The 19638-nt window shown below is 43.4% G+C and overlaps 1 protein-coding gene across 1 annotated transcript in view; it reads left to right on the forward strand.

Annotated features, from left to right (window-relative positions):
• Nucleotides 1-19638, forward strand: part of PAPPA (pappalysin 1) — a 174957-nt gene that overhangs the window by 37175 nt on the left and 118144 nt on the right. The window contains exons 3-4 of the mRNA XM_041474999.1: nt 13975-14120; nt 18644-18937. Coding sequence (XP_041330933.1) covers nt 13975-14120; nt 18644-18937 — 440 coding nt within the window. The remainder of the gene's footprint in view (nt 1-13974; nt 14121-18643; nt 18938-19638) is intronic.

Below are 19638 nucleotides of genomic sequence, written 5' to 3' on the forward strand. Positions count from 1 at the left end.
ATTAACTGGTCACAAATTTCAAGTAAATAAAGAGTGCTACCCTCATTTAGAGAATGTGGGTAGACACCAGAAAAGCCAGAGCTTAGTTTGATTCACGTGAGTGTGAGAGAGAATGGAAATATTTCCAAACTATCTGAACTGCTTAGGTTTGCACAACTGGCTGAGAACAATTACAAAACAACATTTTTCTGTGATCTCCTGTTTCCCATGAGCTTGATGATGCTCTATTCCTGTCCTCAATCCCTGAAAATGGATCTGGAGGCAAACACAGGCATGCCTGAGGAATAGTCATAATTGCATAAACTTATATTATTCAAAACACTGAAAAAGTTTGGGCTTGGCATTTCTGGTTAAGGGGTTTTATTTTGCCTTCATGCTGATTCCTCCCAAAATGTGAGGTGTCACACTTACTGCACTGAGAGCTGAGGATGTGCACTGGCTATTTGTAGTTGTTTCTCAGTTCCTTAGGGAACGATTCCTGCCATCTGTTCACTGCAGGTATAGACATGATTGAGAGAATTAAATCTTAAAAGTCTTTATAATTGCCGGGAAAAGGTAGATCCTTCCACTAGGATTTAGAGCACCAAGTTTAGAGCCCAAAAGCAGGAATCTAAATTCATTCACAGTTCACATCAGGCTCCCCCATCATGCTGCGTTCCTTAACAATCATTCCATATTTCCTATTTTTAAGTACATAATGTTGGTCCAAATGGATGTTCTGCTTTCTGCCTGGACTAAACTGCATATCCTGGGCGCTTTGAAGTCCACAGAAAGATTGAACTCCCAAAGACCTTGGTCTTTGGCTTCGATCTCACCATCCAGAGAACATGAGAGGCTGGGAGCCTCCCTGAGACGAAGGGTGATAGCTCAGAGCAAAGCTCCTATAGAACAGAACTGCACTGGAGTAAGCAGGAGAAATGTTCTGGATAAGGATTGATGGCAACAGTTCACAGCATTATAAAAATCACTTCCCTTTTGCCTCCAGCATTTTTACCACGACTGTGTCAGTGCCAAAACCCAGAACACACTCACTAATTCCTCCAGAATTGATCGGTCATGATAAACTTCCAAACACAGAGTAAAATACTTCCTTCAGACACATCAGAGTGTTTCTCCCAGTTTGCCTGGAGAAATCTGTGCCGTTTGATTTCCCTCCCTGCATCCAATTTGATTCAGAAAAGGGCTGCAAGTTCCTGGCTCCCTCCTGGTACACTCAGAATTCTTCTGACATTTACTTTTGGGGATAGATTTATACTCGTGTTTGTGCTATAAAATGTCCTATTTATAAAGGGTGATTAGACACTGGAATGGGCTGCCCAGGGAGGTGGTGGGGTTGCCATGCCTGGAGGTGTATAAGGAAAGACTGAAGGTGGAATTTAGGGCCGTGGTGTTGTTGACAAGGTGTTGCTCACTCATAGGATGGACTTAAAGACCTCAGAGGTCTTTTTAAACTTAATTGACTCTGTGATTATGTCTTAATTCAGGCTCAAACCTTCAACTGTTCTCATCTTGATCAGACACAAAGTTCTTTTTATATCCTCCTGGGAACAATACCTGAAGAATTTCTAGTTTTTGATTTATAAAACCATCATGGGGAGATAGTCTAATAGTGCTTGCAGGATGCCTTCTCTTCCCCCACAACTGAATGAGGCAGGATGTCAAGTTTTGCAAGTGCTTGGGCTTGCACAGAGTTGTGGAAGTGAGGGAATTCATAACAGTCCCACTCTGCCTATGACAGGGAGGTGCAAGACATCTCATGCTAACAAAGGTTGTGTAAGTATGGGTTTGTGTAATTTGGAATCTGTGTGCAGGGATAAAAATGACAATCTGCAGTTTTTGCTGGGCCCTTTGCAGAGTTGGTTTTGTAGCCAAATCAAGATCTTAAGTGCTGTAGAAGTGGTTAGTGACACATCACCGATAAATTACAGGAGCAAACCGGAGCAAAAGCTGATGTGTGGCTGAACAAGTAAATGGAGTGCAAATTTGTGGGGAAGTTAAACTGCGTGGCCTGTCCATAGCAGTCATGATCAGGACAAAAGTTGCTCAAGAAGTTTGCCAAAAAGGAAAATTAGAGTTTTCCCCCTCTTGTGCTATCATTTGACAGTGGAGAACAGATCTTTGCATTCTCACAGCCCTCTGCAAGAGGTCTGGGTTTGATTCACGTGGATCCAGAGGCTTGTGGTGCCAAAACAGGCAATTTCTGTACTCGTGTCTGAAGGCCAAATATATGGGTATGATTTCCTATAGTTTACAGTTACATGCTGGATCAGAGCTGTGCGTTTCATAAGCTGCCAGTCCAATTTAGCAGGGTCTGGGGAAATGTGTCCCCCAGGGAACACTTACAATCAGCCTTGTGTTTTGGGCTGATAGTGCCTGTTTTCTGGTACACACGTTAGCAGATCCATATGTGAGGAAATCCAAACGTCCTTCCATCCAACTCCTGACCTGGGCACTGGCTCAGGCTGCTGCCCACTGCTGATTTTCTGCTGGCTGCTTCCTCCAGTTCAGGAACTGTCCACTCTGGGAAGCACAAATGCACACCAGGGATCTGTGCAGGAACTGTGGGTCCTGCACTGGTTTAAAAAACAAAAATTCTGAAAGTTCTTAAGTGTTTGGAAAAGGCTCATTTACATCTTTCCTCCTGCTCAGCAGAGAGAAATGAGGGGCAGGAATTCAATGTCAAGGAGTTCATTATGTTTGTGGTGTCTGTTACAGACGCTGTTGGCATGTTTTGCTTCCCAGCAGTCTCCTTGACAAAGGTATGATCTACTACATCTCTCTCCTGCTCTTTTATTCATTTCTTTCTGTTTTCCTAGAGAGCAAGAGTGGAAATTAAAAAAATTAAAAAAAAAAATAAGTTGGCTTTAGGAAGTACATTGTCCGCAATATTTTCTTTTTGCAACTCTGAACTATTTTCACTGCAGGTGTGTTGTTGTTTCTGCCAGATCACCTGGCAATTGATTGTGGATTCTGGGAACTTCAAAGCTAAATGTTCTCATGTAAAATTTCTGTTTCAGCGACTGACATTTTCTATTTCCTTGTAATCTCATCGTGGCTGGGAAAGAACAAGAGTAACCAGCTTTTGTAAATCTCATAATATTTAGTAGTCCTTTGCATCTGACTATTTAATTTTTTCTTTTCCTTAAAAATGTGTTCAAGACTTCAGAACTGAAGATAAAGATTTATTGTTATGATCCATCAATATCCCCTGAAAAAACTCCCTAGAAACCAAATAGAGAGAAATATAATTCCTTTGTTGCGACAGAGATAAAAAGTCTCCTGAGCCTTGAAAATGTGAGGCTTCTCTTGCAGGACACCTGGTTTCCTTGAACTGAAGTTTCCATCACCAGACTGTGTTCTTTGTGAACTCACTTGAATGTCTCCTACACTTTTCTGCATAAGATAAAATAAGAGGAAATTTCAAGCAGTCTCATTTGAATAAGATTTTCATTTCTTTCTCACGAAAGAGGAAGATTGGGATTGTCCTAACCACTGAGGGTCTTCCCACTGCAGCAGGACCTGCTTCATGCACAACCCTGCCAGGAGGTTAACAAAGGAGATTTGGAAGTCCATGAGTTGTAAAAATGAAAACAGAAAAGAAGCGGCATCTCCAAAGCAAAAGGGATGTTTTGCAAGCTGCATATTTGGAGTGGTTATTTTGGCCCATCAACTCCAGAAGGATCTGCAATAAACATGCTCAGTCCTTCGTGATTTTATGTGATTTTATTTTATTTTTTATGTTGGTGTCAGCCTGATTCCAAGTCGCTCTTCATTCCAATCTCAATGTATATCTCCCTTTGTGGCACGGGGTTTATGTGCAGGGAGGATTAGTGTCAAAAAAGTGGGATGAAAGGAGCAAAGAATTTGATCTTGTTCTTTTTTCACCCTGCATTTTTTGCTGTGTGGTAATTAGGGAAGATGCTGAAGGAGCAGCCCCTTAAAGTGCCAGCAGCACTGGCAGGGACAGTGCCACGTGTCCCCTCCTGCAGGAGCAGTATTTGCGCCATGAGCAACCCCATGGCCACAGTGCCCCCAACCCAGACCTGTGTGCTGCTTCCCAAAATTCCTAAATATTCAAATATGTGAAAAAAATCCTAAAAATCCACATATGTCACCTACAGAGCCTACCCAGGATCCTGACCCATTCCACCTACAAAAGGTTGCTACTGCAAGGGCAGAGGGCACAGGGAGCCCAGGACAGAGCTGTGTTCATGGGGTACTTGCATGCTTTCCTGCACTCTACAGAGAGGACAGAAAGCATTTCTCAGTGTTCCATAAGTGCCAAACCAAAGTCACTCCAACTGTGCCTCCCACGGGTCCCACCAGCAAGGCAGATGCTTGGGCAGGCTGCAGATGTGATCTCAAGCCTCACCCAGGATGGAGATGAGGAAGGCAGGCTACAGTTGAGTGTTAGTACTAGAATTTTTTAGAAAATTTTAATATAGAAGTTGCTCTGAGTTAGTCTCATAGTTAAAGAAAAATCTGTCTTAAAGTCACAAGTTTCCTTTAGATCTCCAATTTACAGAGGTTCTACCTAACTCTTGCCCCTGTTCAGTGGGGCAGGCTGCATTCCTGATCTCCGGTGTTTTAATAAAAGAATCAGGTTGATTGAAACCAAAATGTTCCTTACATGAGCTGTTGTGCAGTGCTGTTGTGCCAATATCTGTTGGTTGTTCTTGAAAGCTTTGGGTTGAGAGGTGGTAGATGCCAAATATGAGAACAGTGGCTGCTCCCTCATTGAAAGCAGGGCCTGGTTCCACAAGAATGAAGTTAATGTGCTGCCTTGGTTTCAGGAATGGTGAAATTGGGGGATTTGGGAAGGACCAGCTCATTGTAGGGAGCGCTGATGTTCCATCTGTGGAGCACCAGACCTTCAGGACATTTTTGGAGATTGTAAAATACAAGCCAAAGATTGTAAAATATGAGTGAAGGCTCATAAAGTATGATTAGTGGCCACCAGCAGAAAATGTCAAGTATCTGCAACACAGGACACCACTTATTTAAAAGAAAGATGATCCATATTATCAGAGAATGCCGGCTCAAGGGATAGAGGAGCTAATCCTTGCTGTCAGTTTTCCCATTCAGAAGACAAGGAAAAATATTCTGTTTGCCTATTTCATGACTTCTTTACTCGTGGTAAAATTTCTTGAGAGGAGGCCCAGCACAAGGGGTTTTGTCCTGCTTCAGCATCACTTCAGCGGGTGGATGGGGTTTGGAGCAATGCAGGGCTGGTGTCAGGGCTTTGACCAGAATGGAATTTCTCTCTTCATGTTTAGGAAGCTTTCTGAGGCCCAGAGGGGAAGCAGTGTGCAAGTGCCAAGCAGCACAACTGAGAGTTAAACTAGCCTGAAATTTATACACCTTCCTCTATGGGTTTAAATTCTCCTGTGTACGTGAATGAGGTTGGCTGCAGCAAAAAGAGGTTTTCATGAAGTGGCAAAGGAAATCTGTTTTAACAGAACAGGTTCCTGAAAATATCCTTACACTACTTCTCTCTTTATGGTTTGACTTTTCTCCTTGTTACAATGGCTCAGGCTGGAGAGTCTGGAAAAACATCAGGGTAACCAGGGCAGAGGGAATATCAGATGGAGATGAGGAATAGATAAGAGGCAAATTACAGTACATTTCTCATGGGTCATTTGTCTCTAGTCTTGAAAAGAAGAGAAAAAAAAATCCCAAAGTTGTAAAAGAAAGAAAAAGAGTCAATGAAAACAAATAAACCTGCCAGTGTTGCTGATTTCAAAGGCCTGTGAAATGTGCATATATGCTTCATAGTGCTCTGCTGTTTTAAATGAAATGTTCCATCCTTTAATCCTACTCACTGTCTCAGAAGTTAATTGTACAGTAAGATCACAATTCTCTCTGCCAAGGCTTTCCCTTTGTTTTCTTTTTATATTTTCCTCCCTGTAAGCTGGCCAGCCAGAGTATCTTTTCCTAGTTCAGTGCAGTTTGTTGTTTTCTGTAGTATATTATGGAGTTCTGTGTAGCTTAATAATTTGTTATGGTCATGCAAGGAAATGGGCTCTTCAGTTCTTGCTGCTTGAGGGAACTCAAAAGTTGCTCCACTCTTGGATGTAGACCTTGCAAAAGGTGGAGCCTCAGTGATCAGATATTTACGGTCTGTAGCACTGCATCTCCTTCTAAAGCTATGCAAAGGTTATCTAAAGGTGGGGTGTAAGAACTGGGCAGTAAAATCTGGAAGGATAAAGAGAGAGAAGGAACATATAATATTAGATACATGAAGAGCCATCCCAAGTTTTTGCCCAGAGCTCAGACAGAACATGTTAGACATTTGAAAATTTTTGCATCATCTTTTTCCCTGAGCCTCTGCTCTTTCTTATCCTGGCCAGAACAGGCAGCAGAAGTGCCGGGGGGAAAAAAAAGAGAGAAAAAAAATCTGTTTTCACTGTATTTCTGAATCTGAGCCCAGGTTTGTGAAGGATTTGGCAAGGATTTACAAACCTTTGAGAGAATCCGTGTGGAGATCTAAGGAAACCCGCCTCCCTCCTTTAAAAAGCAAGTTGCCTTGGCCAGAAATTGGGCAAAAATTGGTTGTTCCAACTGATGTTTCCTTTGAGATTTTGGATTTGAACCTGAAACTGCACTTTGAGAATCAAATTTTGCTCTAACTCTAGATTTACACTGGAGCAAATACATCACAGTCAGTGCTGATATTTGTGTGCAGCCCAGTGCGAGCAGAGGCTGGCTCTGAGTGCAGGCTCACATGAACAAACCAAGAGAGGACCCAGCACAAAGTCTGGAGTAGTCCAGGCACCAAATTTATTCCAGGCTGTTGCTGTGGTTCAGCCTGTTAAGTAGATCCTGCATTAACCACCTCCAGGAGTTAAGTGATTGCATGAAATAAAGCTGTACCATTTATTGAAAGTCTTTTCTGAGGTCAGGGAGGGCTGGGCAGGGATGCACCCTTAGTGTTCTAAGATTATGTTACTGATTAACAGCAAATAATTTCCTTTATGTATTGGGTGGTTTTTTTCCTCTCAGTCCTATGGATTTATTGTTACAGTAGAAATTTGTGTGTTTCTAGGACTGTCCTGCTGGAAAGCCTGGGGTTCAAAGCAAATGGAATGAAATTGATAACCTGACAGTAGTAAAAATTCTCTACTTTCAAGCAAGGAGGTGCTCTCAGACTCTGTTGCAGGATAAAGAAAAACCAGACCCAAAGGATTCCCATATTTTGTGCAGTAAAGTTCTTATTTTCTTTCTATATTTTTTAATGTATTTGTTTAATTGGGTGAGTACAGCCCGAGTCACTATTCTAGTGGTAGAATTAATTCAGTTTGGAAAAGGGAAACTTGGGATCAATGAACACCCAGAGTTTAATAGCCACATTGGCTTTTATTTTGCATTATTTTTTTGTTTAGGGGTCGGTCTTAACTGTAAAACCTGTCAGTGATGTAAAAACCCCAGGTCCAGGTTTAGCAGGCTCACCTGAATGCATTAAGAGTATCACAGAGTGACACAGAGTTCAGCAGGGGCTACAAACCTATCCAAGGAGCTGGATTTACGTTTGAAGAATTATCCTAAGTGGCTTTTCTTGGATCCTTATCGTTATTATATTTTTTTGCCAAAACATTTCTTCTCTCTTGTAACGGAAGATCAGATTTGGGGCCTGCAGAGGACATTTTGCTACAGCAGATAAACCGAAATTCTTTCAGAGCTGCCAAGCCTGCATGTGCTGACAGTGCTTTGCAATTTATGCTTGTGGACATGACCTAGCAACTGCCCGAGTTGGATGTGGCTGGAATTACAGTTGCACACTTGGATTTCAGTGTGAACACAGGCAGTGATCTGGATCTAAACCGGGACCTGAAGCCTCTCACTTGTAGTATTGTGGTTCTGCTCTGTTTCAGGCTCTGTCCCAATCACTGAAAGATTTATACCTTTATCAATAAATTATCATGACTTTTACTACATTTACACCAGTGTCTTAAATTAACACTAAACTCAGTGTAGATGAGCCACGCTTCCTGCTGCACATGATTTATGGCAATCCGTCTGAAATGAGGAGCAAAATTAAATTTGCCAGCAAAGGCAAATCTTTAACATCAGGTCAGACACAAATTTTATTGCATGTCCACTGCTAAAGAGGGTTGGTAGATCATCTTTTTTTATACAGGGTTTTTATAGACCTGTAACACTTCAGGCTTAAAAAAAAAAATTAGAAATATTTCACAGGTCTGAAATCTCTCCTGTGTCTTTGTGTCAGGTTGGAGGTGACAGACAGGACAAACGTAGCAGTTACATGGCACTGATAAACTCTCAGCTTGAGGGCTGTGTCCCCTTTTGATGACCTGCCTTTGGGAAAGATGTGGAGAGTGCAGATAAGAGCATCAGAAACAAGCAGAGGTCTTAAAAGCAGTGAGAAAGGCTGAGGAAATAAGATGGTTTTAGCCTAAAAATGAAATGATGTACAGGAGATATAGTAGGCTTTCAAATAAGTAATAGGTTTGGTAAAGCAGAAGGGAGCCCAATCTCCCTGTCAGGGGTTGAATGGTACAAATACTCCTCTAATAGAGCAAAAAGTATTTAGGCTGACCTTTAGAAAAAACCCAGCTTTCTGACTATAAAGGAATTGAAACAAGGGCTGCAGGTTACTGGGACAGTGACATAGTGTCCGTCATGCGTGGTTTTAAGGGAACTAAATAAAAATTTGCTTGGTGACACAGGAAGATGCCTTAGCTCCGGGGTGAAGGGCTGGCAGCCGTGGACTCTGGACATCCTTTCCAGACTCGCTTTTCTGTGACCCTACGACAGAGGGCAAAAGGCAGCTCTCACACTGGCATCAACACTGCCTCTCCAAAAGGGCAGTTAGCTGTCTAATCACCCAGGACTGAGAAATCACAAGAGGAAAAGATAAATTACAGCTGTGCACATCTGCCAAATGGCCCCATTTCAAGGTCAGCTTTCAGTGCAGTTGCAGTCGTGGCTCTTGCCACTATCTTCAGGAAGAATATCCAGTATCTCAAAACTGTTCTTGCTCTTCTCTGCAGATACTGAGAATCTCTAGGTGTACACTGCACCCTGGAACCTGGGGCACTCTGTGTGGGCTGGACAACCAGGACAGACACGTGCTGGGTGCCTGGGCACGCACTGACTGCTGTGGTCACTGCTGCTCCCTGCACCCTGGGGCCAGGATGAGACCTGGAGGACACAGGGAACACTACTGAGACCTGTCAGCCACACCATGCTGGGAATCACACCAGGATCTGTCACAGGCTGATGGAGAGTGTTCCAGGCTGTCCAAAAAAAAAAAAAAAAGCTTTCTCTTTGTCTAAATCATGTGCCATGGTTTAGGCTGGGCTGACACTTCTGAGGAGTCTTGGGAAGAAGAGGGATTCCTTGGGGCCCTGTGATTCCAGCAGATTTACCCTGCCCTGTCGTGTGCTGAACCCAGTAGGTAAAGGATAGGACACTGTGTGTCAATATTGAAAATTGAGATATTTTGAGGCTGATTTCCTAATTCAGGAGCTGTTGGTTTTTGGCTGTTGTTGGTTGGGGTTTTTTTAAGGATGAAATGTAGTGCTTCTGTTCCTAACAAACTCACCAGGCAGTTGCAAACCATACTCCATAGTGAGCAGATAGCAAAGGTCCTACTCTGTGTTGGATGGGTTCTTACAAATAATCTCTTAAGTACCCTGTTTGTTTTCTTGTTGTAAAGTGACACTTGTCTTTGAAGGAAAAAACAAAACAAAACAAAACAAAGGCAAATAGAGAATAACTGGGAGCAAAGAGTAGGAAATTTCCTAACAATAAGGTCTGGAAAACTCTGTGTTCCTTGCAAAAACAACCAGGAGTGCAAGAGGCTGCTGCCCAGCCACATCAGGGGAACTTGGGGAAACCACTCTCTGACCTAGAAGAAAAGAAAAGGAGGAAGAGTTGCCAACCCCCAACAAAACTGATCAACTCTAGTCACCAAAACCAGGTTTAATATGCTTAAATCTGGTATCAGCTGAGTTTAAGAGGCATTGCCAAATGTGTTTGTGGCTCAGCACAGGGGTTTGTGGTTTGGATGTGGAGCTGTGGTCCAGCAAAGGGAGCTCCTCACAGTGGCTCCCACAGGCAGGTGGGGCTGGTGGCCAAGGGCTTCACCTCATCGCCTGGGGACAAGTCACAGCCCAAATGGACAGGAAATGGGTTTGACAGATGAGACAGGCGTGGGGATAATGGCTGGGTGACTGATGGGGTGGGCTGTGTGATGGGTAGGGCTGCTGAGGGACAATGCTGGGTGAGCTAAAAACTCCATTAGACTGAAACTGGAGCACTGCATGGGATCCACATCCCTGACTGAGGGCTGGGGTTCACTGGATAATGGCGAGCTGCTGCTCAGAACAGTTTCAGAGGGCTCTTTGCACTGCAGCAGAGGGAAAAAGAAAACAAAAAACTGCATTGAACAAATAAGTCGATGAAAAGATCTGGGTGGGAATGTGAGCATTGCCTGATATGATTTGGTGTCCCAAATGGCCTTAAACAGCCCATAGAATTTCTATGTCTAAAACAGATTCCAGCAAAGGAGACCTTTTATGATGCACTAATAAGCTCATTAGGCTTTCTCCAGCAAGGCATGCTCACAGCATCGTATGTTTTTTCCATTACAGGAATTACACGTGTTTTGTTGTGCTTTGGGTTTTGTTTTGTTTTCCACATAGACTTGCCCTGACAGTTCCCCCATTCAGGTTTATATTGGAGGTACCATCTCAAGCCAATGAATTTTATGAAATATGTTGCTGGCACTCACAGAGAGATGCATAAAGGAAATATTCTAATGACAGTTGGAAAGACTTTGATCCCTTTCCAAGACTGCACTCATGTCTTTGAAATGTGAGTTTGGCAGAGCTGGAAAGGCTGGGCTCTTTGGCTCTCTCTGGCACGAGCCCATGTGACAGACATAATGTCCTCTGTCAGGGGACCCACATAACCTTGAGAAGTGTAAGCAGTGCTCGCAGATTGCGCTGGGTCAGATAGTCTGGGCTGATAACGAAGCAGGGGGGAGTCAGCCTAGTCCAAAGCAATAACTGAAAGCTGTTTTGACCTGGTAACTGTTGGGTCTGCTGCCTGCGGCTACGGAGTTGGACATGAACTGCAAAAGTAGTTAATTTATGCCTCCTTGAGTGTAGGAATGTGGCGATGATGGATAGGGATGGGAGGTTATTAGAAACATGGGGAGGAAGGAGAGGAAGGAATTCCAGCTTGTGTTTTTATCTCTTACACACGCACACACTGGTTCCTCACATTCTCTTGTCTGCCTCATGTGTGTTCAGTGTCCAAATCCTCACTGCCACACTCACATCTCTGCTCCTGCATGCTCACACAGCACACACTCACACACTTCCCAGGGCTCTGCCTGAGCTCAGGGCTAGGGCATGTTTACGTGCTGGGGATTGCTGGCTGTTTCCATGAAGGAGTTTGCATTTATTGCCTTCCAAGCATGATCCACTTACACCTACACCCGGGCAGATCCTTTGCTAAAAATCCTCTTGGCATTCTGATCTTCTACCATTGAATACATTCTGCTCACTCACAGCTTTCCCCTGGCTAACAGAGAAAAGTGGTCAGAGAAATATCAGAAACTCAAGTCCAAAGGACTTAGTAGGATGGATTTACATAAGGCATGAGTCCAGTCTCAGTGAAGCATTGCCATCACTAGCCAATTAGTTAAATGCTGTCTGCTCTGGATGTTTTTTGCAGTAATAATCCATGTAGCCCTGGAAGTTGGAGCACGTGGGCTGTATGGAAGAGAAAGAGCAACTGTGGCCATGCACTGAGGAAATAAATGGGGATTGGGTTGTGTAAACGATAAGCAAAGAGACAGCTGAGAATAAAGAAATATTAGTTTAGATTATTTGAAACCATGAGTGAAGAAGAAGGATAAAAATGGTAATCTCAGGAGGGGAGTTGGATTATGGTCACTCCTACAGGGATTTGCATGTGCATAAAGCATCTGCATCCAGAGCAAACAGCACCATCAGTCCAGGCAGCAGGATCTTCCTTCTCACTGGGATACCAACACATAAACATTCTTCTAGTCAGACTAGGGGCTTCTGTTTCTGCCCCTCTTCTTGCACAAAACATCGCATCACTCCCACATTGTCTCTTACACTTTTGCTCGCTGTCAGTGATGCTGCCATAGGTGCAGGCACACACTGTCCCCTCCACATGGTCACACCCCCTGTCACACATTCCCTCAATGCTCTCACACTGAGAATATTTGGAAGTGCACATCAGTTCTCACATGTAATTTCAAGCTATTGCTCATGGATGTGTCTCTGTAGGAGCCCATGCTGGGAAAAGATGTTTTCTAAGGCACAAAGAAGATCCTGGGAGTAGATTGAGCAGAGCCTCAGAGCACTGTGCCAATCCAGGCAGGACAAGCTTGAGGAGCTAAGGGGAAGGTCTGTATATTTTCCATGGATGTGTTGAGAACACTGGAGAGATGAGAAATGTGTAAAGGGTCACAGTGCTGACCTGTCCTTTAGGATGTCATCCCCATTTGATTGGAAGATAAACACTGTACGGAACGGAAACATCCCCTTCCACTGGTGTCCCCAAAGAGCACATCTTCCTCCATGAGTCAGCCAGGGCCTGGGGACACCCAGCCATGATCTATTTTGGAGGCAATGACTTCAGCAAGTGGCAGGGGAAGCTATTGTGGAAATATGAATGTGTTTTCCATTTGGGAGTCCTCCGGGGAAGGACAAAAAGATCTTGGTGCTGAGCCAGCTCCCCCATTTTTTTCTTCACCCTTCTGGGAGCAAAAGCCTTGCAAAGTATGCAGGGAACCCTTCTCAGAGCTTGTGGGGGTGTGTGGTTTGGGAGAGCTATGTAAGCCTTACACACATCCATGCACACTCACAAAGGGGGACTCCAGGAAGCAGGAATCAGCCTGCTCATGGCCATGGTGGTGTCTGATCCTTACAGCCTTTGAACCGTGCTTGGCTCATCTGGGTCAGAATGCCAATGTGATCCCTCTCTCTAGGGTCTCCACCTGTCAAGGGAAGATACTACAACATAATCCCCTTCTAGTTTTTCTCCTATCACAACACTTCATATCAAAAGCCAGTGTGAGCTGGAAACAGAGAACCAATGGGTTTAATCTTACATTTTGTTTTCTCCAGTTTTACTATGAGTTGGGGCAGTGCAAGCAGTGTGGCACCATAGTATGTGCACTGGCAAGTAGCTCCTGTATTCCAGTATTAAATCTACTCATTTAAAGGAGCAAAAAGTACCTCCAACAGCCATCAAGTTTAAGGGATTGGCTTAGCTTGCCTGCAAACAGATTGCTCTGTGATTTCCAGGCATCCCAAAAGCTAAGGAGAAATGCTGCTCACCCTGGGAGGACCTGAGAAGCCTTAGGAATTTATGTCATGGTATGGTACCACTGCTGGGGAGAGCTCATGCAAGGAAACCTCTTGGCACAGCTTTGCCTGTTGGGAACAGCAATTCCCAACCAGCTGTGGGATGTCAGGGTAAGGCCATATGGGTTTCAGCACCAGTGACTGCCACTGGTGCTAAAGGAGTGGCTCTGTGAGCTGGTGTCTATTGTGGTGCCAGCCTGAGGATGTGAAACTTGTTCTTATGAAAAAAAATTAGAGGTAACAACAACAAACAGCTTAGAGGAAATGTGCAAGCTAACTGCTGGTGTAAAAAGATTTACTGACCATAATACTTGGTTAATTACATTCATAATAAATAGATTCCTATACTTATCTGAGAATGTGGACAGCTTTATGTATTTACCTTGGATTTTGTGGCCTTAGTTAATCAATGGTCTGAAGTTTTAGATGAGATTCACTACATGAAAGCAAAGTAATCAAAGTTTGGGAGAGGGTTATTAAAACATTTCAGGTGATTGATATGCAGGGTATTATAAGCCCTTTGCCTGGATTGCAGCACTTCTTCAGTGTTCTGTTGCTTTTGTGTCACCTTTAGGAAAAAAATGCTTTTCTTTTTCTACAGGGCATACTTGGATGTCAATGAACTTAAGAACATACTCAAACTGGATGGATCCACACACCTCAACATCTTTTTTGCCAATTCCTCTGAGGAAGAGCTGGCTGGAGTGGCAACTTGGCCCTGGGACAAAGAAGCCTTGATGCATCTAGGTGAGTGATAAAGATGTTTCTTCTTTGCAAAGCATTCTTTTGAGGCACTAAGAAGGAAAGACAAATATGCGTTAAGCTCTGTTCTGATTTCTTATCATTCCTCTTATATATAGTCAGGGGAAAAAAAGTATTTCATGATTCCCAGATACTGGCTCACAACCAGGAAAATATTAGGTTATAAACCCAAAGCATATTATGGTATTTGTAGATGATGTCAAGCTGAAAGTATTTCACCTTTTCAGTGAAGCTACTTTACAGGGCATTCACTCCATGGGAGCAGTTTGCAGAAGGCTGGGGGATAGGTGTGGGGATGAGAGAGAGGTGAATCTTTAACCTTAGCCTGTTACATTCTGATCCTTAGTTCATTAGCAAGTAATCAATTAGCTCACAGACTGTAGCTAAAATCTGCTGCTATTTTTCTCTACCAGTGTGCAAAAGAGCAAACAGCTGAGGGATTGTATTTCTAATGTTCACTTGAGTGGAACTGGAAGGAGTTCACTACCCTGCAGATTGCCTGGTGTGTTTCATAACCAGGTTGCTGCTGGAACCTGGGGATCCAGACAAAGCTCTGCAGCCTCCCAAATGACTCACTGCCACCTGCAGTGCCACTGGACCTGTGCTCCCTGCAAAACGTCAGAGGAGCTTCAAAAGATTCAGAAGGCACTGACTGAGTCAGTGTGAGCTTCTTCTAACTTCACAAACCTCCCTCCAGCTGCAAACCTGGTCTGGTCATCTCCTCTGAGCAGGAGGTCACATAGGTTTTTCAGATATTTCACCAGTTCATCCAGACTCTCCTAGGCTGGAAGTGAAGTCCAGTTTAAGCCAAGTTAAATCTGTGATAGACAGTTTCAGCCAGTTTTTTTATTACCCAACCCCATGTTGAGCTAAATAAAAAAGATATGGTGACTATAAACCTATATGAGGAGAACAAGCAGCGTTTATTATCCTAAAACATACAATGGAAGTCGAACTGTGTGGAATAGCCATTAGTCAGGGGGGCTTTTCCAAGGACAAAAATACCCCAAAGATGGGATGTAACCATGTCTTTATGCCTGTTTCTGCAGCAGAGAGAGGCTCCGTGGTCAGACCAAGCAGTTGGCACTGGCTGCCCTCCTTCAGTTTATTAAATGTTTTATTACAACATCCAGCTCTGCAGCTGCTCTGGAAGAAGTGTGAGCAAACTTCCCTTCCCAAGGAGCAGCATTTACACACTGACACTCCTGCTGAGCTCAGCTGGAACTGAAACCACTTCCACCCTGGCTTGCCTGCAGCCTCATCTCTGGGGCTCCTACTGGGAGTGCCCACTGCAGAAGGCTCCTGTAAATGCCCAGCAGTGACCATGCCCCAAGACAGCATCTGGCAAAAACAAAGATAGCTCTTAACCCCAGCCTTGACCAGCACCCACAGTGACGGGGTTTCTATCACTTTGGGATGACAACCAGCGTGGATTGCTGGTTGTGGGTTTGATCCTTGTGTGGGCCTTTTGCTGAAGAGTTGGACTTGATGATTCTTGTGTGACCCTTCCCAGCCCAGAAGGGTCAGATATTCTGTGAAACATTAGCCCCAGTGTCACTGCACAAGTGGGATATGGCTGCAATGTAGCTGCTCCTTCCCTAAATGAGGATTTTCACAGCTTCCCTTGGTGTTGCCATGGGAGGGAGCAGAGAACAAGGGGAGGGCTCCAGAGTGCCAAGAAGAACCTTCTGCAAGAGGGCTGGGGCTCGCCCAAAGCCCTGATGAGTTCTTCTGTCACTTCGTTAAGCTAATTGTCAGCATCATGCCTGAGCAAAACAATTTAAATTCAGCTCCTACAGAGCATTGACAGAGTTCATTGACCAAAAAAAAGATCTCACAAGGAAAAAATAGACATTGGACAGCAGATTAAATTTTACTTGCTAGGAGGAAAAAAAAAAAAAGTAAAAAATAAATAAATAATGCTCATAATTTCCTGTCATAATAGCCCTCCCAGACCTGTGCTTGGTTTGTAAGAATTCATCTTTAATCTTTTTTACTCTCTTCTATAAATTCAATATGTACTTAATAAAAAATATGAAATATGTCCTGTGGTGCAGATCTAAAGGCTGGGATAGAGATTGTCTGGGTGAGGGAGTTTATCTTTTCTGTAAAACTGCAATTGATTTAGATTCTTGACAGCTATAAAAAATATAAATTTTCAACAAAGGCAAAAATAAAATCGCCCTCTCCAGCTGCCTCGGGGCTCTCCAATGCCAGAACAATTTAACCAGCCTTTACTTGAGGCACATCCTGCTGAGGAATTTCACCAATATTTCTGCCACTGGAAAAAAAAAAAAAAAAAAAAAAAAAAAAAAAAAACAACAAACCCAAAAAAAATCCTCTGGAATTCTTTTTGGGATAGAGAACCCCAAAAAATACGTCAGGGTACTCTCTGTGTATAAATGGCTCCACCTGGGTAGAGACCAAGCACCAGAGGAATCAGAGCTTGTATTGTGTAGAAGGGGAGAGAGAGAAATCATGGGTTTATTGTTGAGATGCATGCTGGTAGGTCTGTATATAATTAATTGGGAATGTGGGGAACTGGTGTGAGGAACAGTTCAGTGCTACGTGTGGCATAGGAGACAAGATGCTGCAGTGTGGCAGATTTTATTTATTCTTTTGTGTACATATTTACGTTTTCTGTTCTCTTCTTTTAAATAGTTTTTATCGATTTGTACCTGCCCATGGGACTCCTCTCCACCCTGTGCACATTTTCACATGTGTCCCTGCTCAGAGGGAAGATTTTTTTCTCCGGATATTTTGTGCATGTGTCCCTGCAGGACGTTCACAGTGCTCCTTCAGCACTGACACAGCTTCAACTGAAGTGTTACATGTTGTGTTTTGGATATTGTTCTTAGAGGAAAACCTGAGGTAATGGGGAAAATCAAAGCAGAACCACAGTCAGGGAGGTCTAGGAAAAAGGTTGAGCTCCAGGGAAAGACTGAAGGGATTACAGTGATTCAGGCTGAAGGGAAAGAGCCTGAAGTGGGGATGATGACAATCTCATAAAAGTTGATGAAAGGGGAGGAGAATCTTCTGTTCTTCATATCCGTGTGAGGAAGGACTTGAAGTCATGAACTTAAATTGCTGAAAATCAATTCAGATTAGATGTGAGTTAAATCCTTGCAGCTGTAGGGATGCTGAGTGCTGACATTGATTGCTGGGGCAGTCATGTCATCAGGGGTTGTGAAGAGGCAACAGGCCAGAGTGTGTGAGGGATGGTACAGACCTAATTGGCTTGAGAGTGGAATTTAGAGGACTTCTTAAGAACTTCATGGTCTCATTTTCCTCTAATTTCATGGTTTTTACAACCAAGTCCCTAGGCAGATGAGGATGAAGGGTCTATGGTGCATCAGAACCCAGTGATCTCATCTTCCCTGTGCTACAACCACTGATAAAGTTCCTGCTGCCAAAACCTTTTCTCTCCTCATTGTCACTAAATTATTAGAGTACCATGTCCAAGATCTATATTCCCACTATAACTTTTACAAAGCAGTCTCCTCTTCTCATGGTAAGCAGGACACAAAAAGGGTATTAAATATAGGGCTTAGAAAAGTTAGATCAACAAGCTAAATAATGAAAACATCAATCATATTTTAAATACAAAGGTACATCTAACTGAGCTAAAAATATAGTTCATATTATTAATTCAATGTACTGCAAATCCTCACTAATTTGCCATTTGCTTATTTGCACATCCCTTAATTCATACAACAGAAAACACCGTTAGTTTTCTTTGCAAAAAACATTTAATAACCACATAGTTCTTTCAGGGTTATCACATTCCAGGATTTCATATTTTTTTGACACTTTAGACTTAATGCATATTCATTAGTGGACTGTGCAGTTCAGATCAAGCCAGGCTTGTCTGAATACATGAACAGTGTGTTTCTGACAGTTACTTCAAAGCTGCCTCCAAGACACCCTGAAAAAAACTGCTCCAGCCTTGGATGTGCACACTTTGCTTTGCCCAGCTCTTAATTTGCAAGTATTGGTGGAGTATTCTGCAATTCTCAGGGTGTTTCAGAAGTTAATAGGCTTTTCTCACATCTTTACCCTGGGGAATATTATACAGAGTGTTCCAGGTGTGTTTTGTTTGACTCTTGATGTCATATATATTGCTTACACCTTTCTGGGCAGAGTCACACTCTTTAAGCACATGAAATTATCTACAATAGCATAGTAAGAAGTAATTTCATGCAGGATTTTCCTCTAAGTTAACAAAAAACCTACAATGAGTTTATTCAATTGAAAGAATGGTTGTTGCAGTGTTTTTGGTTTGGGATGTCGAGCTTTGTCCCACAGTTCCTCCTCCTTAGAGCCCCAGATTAAGGGTGAGATGAAACTTTGCTGAGCAGGAAATATGTCTGATTCTTCAAAAAACTGTGCTACAGAGGATCCAACAAACTGCCAGAGGAGCTACCCTTAGGAAGCTGTTCTTTCCCCTTTCTCCTGCTGTCCTGAGGAACACAAGGCAAACCTAGAAGCCATTCTCTTTCCCCTTGCAGGTGGCATCGTTCTGAATCCCTCCTTCTACGGAATCCCTGGCCACACACACACCATGATCCACGAAATTGGGCACAGCCTGGGGCTCTACCACGTCTTCAGGGGCATCTCTGAGATCCTGTCCTGCAGCGACCCGTGCATGGAAACAGAGCCCTCCTTCGAGACTGGGGACCTCTGCAGTGACACCAACCCTGCTCCTAAACACAAGCTGTGTGGGGACCCTGGGCCTGGCAATGACACCTGTGGTTTCCACAGTTTCCTGAACACGCCCTTCAGTAACTTCATGAGCTACGCAGGTACTGGCCTTTGCTCGGGTTGCTGGGGGGGGTCTGTGACTGAGCAGGAACAAAGAATTGTGGTTTACCCTTTATCACAGAGACAGGTGATCCCCCAGCTAGGGAATAATGTGCTCTGACTCCATGATTCAGAAGGCTGAACAATTGCTTTATTAAGCTATACTATATTACACTAATACTACACTATAACTATACTAAAGAGATACGCAAGAAAACCCCGTGACTGTCTCAGACAGCCAGGACACAGCTTTGACCTAATTGGCCAATCAACCCAAACAATCATCACCTTCAGTAAACAATCTCCATAACACATTCCACATGTGCCAAAAAACAGGAGCAGCAAATAGAGGTAAGAATTGTTTTCTCACTGCCTTCCCCAGGAAAAATCCTGGGAGAGAGAATTACGGCTCTCTCTCTTCAGAGATTGTGAATACCACAACTCCTGATTTCTCAGTCCGTTTCTTTATGCTGATAAAGGTCTAGGTCCTGGCTTGATGAGGGATCAGACCTGATCAGAAATAGATCAGAAATCCCTTCTAGTTCTCCTTTTCTTTTATCCCAGTTTTTCCCAAATTCACAGAGTTTCATGTGAAGACCAGGCAGAAGGTTTGGGGGATGGAAGAAATGAGATAAGCATTAAGAAAACAGCTTCTAAAGGCTCTACAGCAAATCTGACACCCTATTTCTCTGAGATCTGGATG

This window comes from Pyrgilauda ruficollis, unplaced genomic scaffold, assembly GCF_017590135.1.
Source record: "Pyrgilauda ruficollis isolate IOZ18807 unplaced genomic scaffold, ASM1759013v1 scaffold34, whole genome shotgun sequence".
NCBI lineage: Eukaryota > Metazoa > Chordata > Aves > Passeriformes > Passeridae > Pyrgilauda > Pyrgilauda ruficollis.